At 54.3% G+C, this 7,024-nt stretch overlaps 1 protein-coding gene across 1 annotated transcript; it reads right to left on the bottom strand.

Annotated features, from left to right (window-relative positions):
• Positions 1-234: 234 nt before the first annotated feature.
• Positions 235-6,541, bottom strand: CSUI_001805 (3 exoribonuclease domain 1 domain-containing protein; the record flags this gene model as incomplete). The annotated part of the gene is made up of 7 exons (XM_068062008.1): positions 6,084-6,541; positions 5,137-5,215; positions 4,409-4,511; positions 3,935-4,055; positions 3,178-3,311; positions 1,111-1,236; positions 235-405 (listed from the first exon to the last, which is right to left on the bottom strand). Exons 1-7 carry the CDS (start codon positions 6,256-6,258, stop codon positions 235-237), a joined length of 909 nt encoding a protein of 302 aa, XP_067926007.1. The 5' UTR covers positions 6,259-6,541.
• Positions 6,542-7,024: the final 483 nt, after the last annotated feature.

Below are 7,024 nucleotides of genomic sequence, written 5' to 3'. Positions count from 1 at the left end.
GGCCCGGCGCGCACGTATACTGCCACCCCACGCATGTTTAGACAGTACAGCAACCACTGTGCTTCAGAGAACTGCAAGCACCCTACGCCAAAGCCCCCGACAGCGGATGACCGAGTCCGCGCAAGTGCAGCGCCCTGACAAGAAAAAAGACAACGGTCCTGCTTCCTTTCTGCATGGCAAAGGCAACTACGACGGTCCCCACGACGGCAATCTCGGGAAGCCCCTACAAGTTAACTACACATCCTTGGCCTGGTCGTCTCCTGCGAGCTGGTCGGAAGAAATATGCGGCGAGGCCGGCTCTTCGCCCAACGCCCTGCCCTGGTACTTCGACGCAAAGGCCTTCCGCAGGCAACTCCGGACTTCATCCGCAACGGCATAGCACGCTGCTTCGCACAAGGCGAACAGCTGTACGACACAAACCATTGAGAAAACCATAGAACGGTGCCAAGATAAACTGACGGAAAAACACAGAGCTAGGCGCAAAACTACTAAATGCTCTCGAAAGACCGAACAACAGTCGCGCCCTAAAGCCTAGAGATTCACGGCCCGGTCGTCGAGCAGTGGACAACAGGACCCTCCCCAGAGTGGAGCCACTCTGGCCCTGGTGTGAGTCAGTGCGTGACAAGCGCCTGCTGGCCGCAAGCAGCTATACTCAACGATAGTCTCCCGGAGTCCTGCAGGGACAGGAGCTGATGTGATGATGCGCTTGCTGTATGCGATCAGCTCAGGCACACGGTGCAGGTAGCCACAAACAAGTGATACACCTCGGACTGTAAGTTATTGCGGTCTTCAAACGACCATCAAGGTCTACCCCCGAAGAATCAGCAGGCGCACAGTGACCTGGGACGCCAACTATCGAGCCGCGAGAATACGAACATGCAGATCAACCAGAGACGAGTGCTCAGCGCGGGACTTGATTGTTACTTTATTTAGAAACGATCCGTCCTTGCCATTTTCCCACTGCTACTCGTGACCTACAGCAGTCCTGACCGCTTAACGAACTTCCACTGCCACCGCTGTTTGAAGTAAGACAGAGAGGACCAAGAACCCTCGAGCTCTACCCTGTCGCAACCGCAGCCCTAGCAGGTTCAGGCACCTCAATCTGCCTACCTGTTCTCCGTTGTATCCTGAAACGAGAGGGCCTCTAGCATTCACGAAGCAAACACTGGCCAGCCCGGGGCAGTAACCAAGATCAAGCTGAGTCCATTCTTTGTTGTTCGAAAACGCCCGACTTTCCTGCACAGTCAGCCCAGGCACTAAGCCGCAAAAGCATAGAACGAATAGCCCGACAAGAGCGGCTCCGGCAAAATGACAGAAAAGTAGGACAACGACTGTGAGGGCAAGCCAGCCTGTCCGGAGAACAAGAACGTCCTACCACGGCCGCGGCCTCCCACAACAGTGACAGTGCCCCAGGAAGGACATGGTCCGGAAACTTACAGAAGGGCAAAGCGCAGGCAGCCGTTGATAGGAGAAGCGAAAAATGCTTTCTCCCCTCAAGTCACCAGCGACAGAAACACGAGACACGGATCTTTGCCAAGTAGAAGAAAAGACCACCCAGAACAGAAGTAAGAAAAAAAAAAGTGACTCAAGAGCCAGTAGGAACGAGAGACGCTAACGCAACGTTTCTACAACAGAACGACCCTCCCACACTTGGCCGCCGCAGTCCATGACAGAAGATTGAAGCCTCAGTCTCACGCCAGCACGGCAAGGAAGCTCATGCAGACAGATACAAGCACCCATTTCTATCCGGCGCATACCCGGGAGACAAAAACCTCCGCGGAACAGGGGCGCGTCTTACGATGTTGCGAGGAAAACAGGATGTAAAACCGTGTTAAGGGGTCCCTCGTGAGTGGGGAGCAGACAACTATCATGGCTTAAGATCATCAATCTAACTGAACCGGAAAACTTCACCGGACAGGCGACAAGCTCCAAAGCTCCGCACTTCAGGACCTGACAGACTGAATCCACGGAACGCGAGGTCAGCTTCAGTCCCGCACGACACGTGTCGAGAAATGGAGAGCTCCGTGACTCGCGGCGACCAAAGACAGAAGCACTCCCCAAGAGAAACTGAGAGGGAATGCCGTGTTTTTCGTCCCCTGCCGGTCATTGAAGAGTAAGTATACAGAGGACACAAGAAATGTATAAATCGCCCAGTCCAATCTTCCGGGTCTTTTGAGCCCCCATCGACAAGGATTCCGATACACCGGTCACGAGCTGAGTAGAGAATGGAACCGCACCCCGGAGTTCCCCCACACACAGGTATGACGAGTGCCTCCTGTCGACTACAGCTCTCAACTCCTTACTCTGTGGACTCGGTGCTTGCGGGTTCTCTTTGATGAGAACAGTTTCTACTACATGACGCTCATACGATATCTTGTAGTTTGCAAAACCGTAACCGTATCACAAATACACAGCCTGCCTGAAATACTTCGGTTAGCGCCATCGCTACCGTGTCAGTCCCGGCGCTTTCGCAGCTGAAGTGACTTCACTGCTCGCCTGCAATTCGAGGTGTTGCCGCTTCCACGATCTCCGTGAAATGTCGCTCTCGTACAATTGCCGACATCCGTCTGAATCAGAGTGCGCCCGTCCAAACATTACCTCTGCATCGGGGTCAAGCAACAAGTGCGTCTGCCTGCGAGACTCTGGCTGAGTGGGCAACACTACGGCGCACTGGGAACACGTCACAGCACAAGAAAGTGAGCGGAAACTCTGACTGACCGAAAATAGAGGCCGGACATGCAACAACCTTTTTTGAGAAACGACACTTTCCTTCTTGTAATTCTCAGCTGACGGTTGACAACTGTGGCCCCCCCCCCCGGACGGAGACACTACGCGTTGAGCTCATGGAGGCGTAACAGGACATTCTAAACGGTATACGCCTCTGTAAAGCAGTGAACATATACAGCACGCGTATTCAAGGATACACCGGATTGCAACAAGACAACAAGTGTGAGGAGTAACTAAGGTATGAGAAGAGGGAAGGCCGAACCATGAGGTGCTCGCAGCTAGCAGGCACCGTCCCCCTCGGTCCTGCAGATAAAAGAAGTCAGCGGACGCCGAACGCCTACGTTAATCATTCCGACTCCTACGGTCTGGCAGTGCACCACAAGACACGAGGACCCACGGAGAAACCCCTGCATAGCAGCGAAGTCGAAGACGGCAACTGCAATGACGTACCGCCGAAGCACCGGTGAGGATGTCAATCACCTCGATCCCCGCGACAGCAAGCGCCAAGCCGATACACGTAAGAGCAGCAGAGAGAACACCTGCAGCAGCAGAGACGAGGGAGAGAAACTTGCGCCAGGTAATGGCTGGTGCAAGAACAAGACATGCAGGCATACCGGCATCCGTACATTACATTTTCCTTAGATGAGGCTAAGGCTCTTTGAACAAGAGTGAGAAGCCTGTAGCGAAACGATATGTGACTGCGATTCGCTCGGTGGCCTTTAGCGGGGAGAAGGCAAGCCGGAGAGGAAAAGCCGAACTGATCTGCAAGTAGACAAGAAGAACGTACTCAGCGCTCTATACAACACGACCAACTAAAGAGCCTGCTTAACCCACCGCAGAAGCCTGCTGTTTAAACGTGTTTTTTAGGACAGCCTCTACCAGAACAACTAAGGCCACCGTCAGATGCGAATGACTGGCACGCGCCTGCTGCTATGCCCCGGCGACTCTGCTGAAGCAAAAAAAAAAGCCACCGCTGCGCCATCCAGGACGAGCGGACGCCAGGCTGTCGCCATCTTAAAGCCAAGAATCCGTCGGTATCTTCTTTCTAGGTCGCAATCTTGTGCAGTGTCACAATTTCTAAGCAAGCAAAAAAGGTGTCCCTGCAGAGGCAACCAAGTGCAACATGACAAGCTACCGCGACACCTTTGCCTCCATGATTCCTCTGCTCTTGATGGCGAGCAGAGTCAAAATCGGGGAAGCATCTTACCCCCGTCATCCTCTACCACCAATACACAGACGTCAATCGTGGATTTCAGGTAACGCTCCAGTCGTACTACCGCATTCAACGCTTGATGAAGCTGTGTCATCAAATGCGGGTTTGCATCGTCCTGGACAAGCAGAGTCGCCAGCAGACAAGAATACACTGTCAAGAACCTCTTCCATGAGAGGCTACAGTCGACTGGTTACACCAGCCTCACAACGGCGGGCAGGCTTGCAGACTCACTCGCCCAGCACCGTGCACCAGCCGACCAACGCATGCAAGCTGTCACTTCCTTGCTTGATGTAAGAAAGGCGCTATGTATTCTACAGACAAACGCTTCCTGCATGGAGCGAAACAGTCCAGTGGAATCCTCCCCACCATAATGTATTCGTCCGGGAGCTCACCGAAACACCCGTACTGGCCTCTATGCCCGCCTCCTCGTAGGTCCCCCCACACCTGAGAGGGGATAGTTTTGCTCACCAACAATTCACTCCGTTCCCGCGAAAAAGGCGCGTAGTTGAATTCCAGATTGATTCGACCCCCTTGCGAAGCGCCAGGTCTTCTGTTTGGACGAGGGCCGTACCTGCGGAAGGAACACAAACCTCATCAGGTAGCACTGTGAGAGCCACGTGCCGACGAAGGCGACCCAGCCTGTACTAACAGACGAAGCCGTCAAACGTTACTTTGTGGTAAAGGTCTAGAGGTGAATGAAAAAACTAAAGCGATGCTACTTCTACAGAGAGTCCAGTCGCCGCTGTCTAAGCAGAAGTGCAGAACAGAACTATAACTTGCGCGTGTCCTATGTGAAGCCTTCACGGCAGAACCACTGATGTAAAGGAAGCGCGACGGCAATGCCCACAGCACGCCTTTTTCTCACAAAGAAAAGAGCAGTCAGAATCTGTCACGGCGCTCCTAGTTGTATGCAGCCGGTCCACCTGTCAGCATCAGCACGGCGATTAACCGATCTTTTGCGCGCTGGAAGTCCGCGAGCGTCTGTGAGCGGCGCAAATCCACTAGCTACACACTGCGATGAGATTACTGCCATATTCCGGAGCAAGCCTGTGTGTTCATCGGCAGCGCCCCACGTAGAACGGGCACCAACCGGTCGTCACTCTCACTGGACAAATACTAAAGCTGACGACCCTTGAACGGGCGGATGAGTGTCGATCCATGTTGGACACGTTGGTCAAGAAAAAAGGCACACGTACACGGCGCAGTTGATTTTCGTCTTGCCCACTGACACAAACGCTGAGCCAGCTGCTCCCGTGAGAGAATTTGCCTGCATGCCTGCAAGCCGAGCAGAAAGCACAGACGAGCCCTGACGTCCCATCCGACAGATACTCCGAAAAAAGAAAAAAGTGAGCGTTGGGAGGGCAGCACGATGTTGGAAACCGAACTGGAATCAGCACGGAGAAAGGCCAAAAGCAACCTTTCCATCTACTGAAGCGATGAACAGTTACTGTAGTGAAAGTGGTGACCTGCGTTGTGACAAAACCCATCCTGCACTGTGGTTGCAAGAAAACGCCGACACAGTTCCTCGGTGTGCGGTGCAATGCAACTGATGATACACTTTCGTAAGGAAGTAACAACTCTCTCCGGAGAATGCCTTAGCCACGACAAGGCGATGCGCATCCCTTTGAACGCAGCCACAGCAGCTGAGTGATATGAGGCCATTCTGAGGCACGACTCCCGAAGCTCTGGAAGACTTTGACGGCAACACGGAAGTGTGACCCTTTCCAAGCCCGCTCACGAAGGGGACAGTCATTCGGTAGTTCCCACGGCAACATCCCAGCTGGAAAGTGGATTTCACCCAGCAGGAACCCGGCGAGCAGCGCGAATGGAAAAGAACTGAAACAGCCTCCGACGCCGTCCAACGTGCTTCCCACCCGAACTGCTGCGTTCACCGGACGAGCGTTGTCCTAGCCGAAGTCGACATAAGGTGGTAGGGACGTTATATGACGGACGGCGCACTGCTTTGATTCGCAAAAGCTAAGTGGCCTAAATCTCTACCGCAGTAGGCTCACACCCACTGAAAAATTCTCGGTCGTCACCGGCAGGCAGCCGCCGCATGGGCCAGTAGCCTGAGAAGCCCTAACAGCACGCACAACCTCACTGAAGTCGTCGCCACCGAATGAAGATAGTGGCTTGAGCTTACACATGCTACGCATCTCCTCGAAGGCGCGCCCGTCATGGCGCCGGCGCGCACCCGCTGCCTCACACAGTCTCTCATGGCGGCCGCATACCTCGTACGGAAGAGGCGGTGCGCTTGGGGCGTTTGCTGAAAGAGCAACAGCGAGAGCGCCGGTTCTGTAACAGAGCTGCCGAGGCATTGTGACAACAATGACAAAACGCCAGCCTCTCACGGGGAAAAACTGCGCAATTGTGAACGAGAGCTGCGTTAGAAAGGTGGACGACGGTGACAGTGTTGGATCAAATACAGCCGACAACTACGATATTGGAGAGTGACGCAGTACTACTGCCTCCACACTTTCACGAGCGCGCGGACAAAAGAAAAATTTGCTCCCTTTGCCGCCCTCCAAGACGGAAAAGGCCGAACTCCTGAGCGCACAGTACCATCCAATTTGCGGCGAGAGCCAGATTGTTGAAACAGTACCGTGAACCGATTCAGTCCCTTCTGTCACGGCGGCCAGAGCGGGCGTCGTTCATTGCATGCGAGAATGGCATTTGCGCGTTGACAGATCAACGGGGCCCTGGCTCTTCGTCTCGCTGTACGTGAATGCGACGCCTCCAGAGAGGCCCGGCCCCTGTGTTCTATGTTCAGCGCCGCGGACGTGAGCCAGCCTGCGCATTGTTTTCGTACAGCCGTTTTGCTGAGTACACGCCTGGTGTCACGTTCTTAGGACGTGCTGTCCGGTTTTTCGAACGCTTGACTACTCAAGCCGTGCTCGCGTCGACTAGCCCCGTAGAACCAATCGTGGTGACTCCCTTGTTGCGCCCCGTTCTATCGGATATGGGTAGAGCTGGAGTTCACTCCACTCAATGAATGAGTCATTTCGCTTGCCTGTGCAGCCGGCTGGCCCTCTGAGGGTACCTGCCTTGTCGGGGTAGCGGGTCTCGCGAGCTGCGAGTTCTAAA

Source organism: Cystoisospora suis (genome assembly GCF_002600585.1).
Source record: "Cystoisospora suis strain Wien I chromosome Unknown contig_723, whole genome shotgun sequence".
Classification (NCBI taxonomy): Eukaryota; Apicomplexa; class Conoidasida; order Eucoccidiorida; family Sarcocystidae; genus Cystoisospora; species Cystoisospora suis.
Note: the sequence above shows the minus strand (reverse complement) of the source record. Positions and strands in the feature narration are given on the sequence as shown.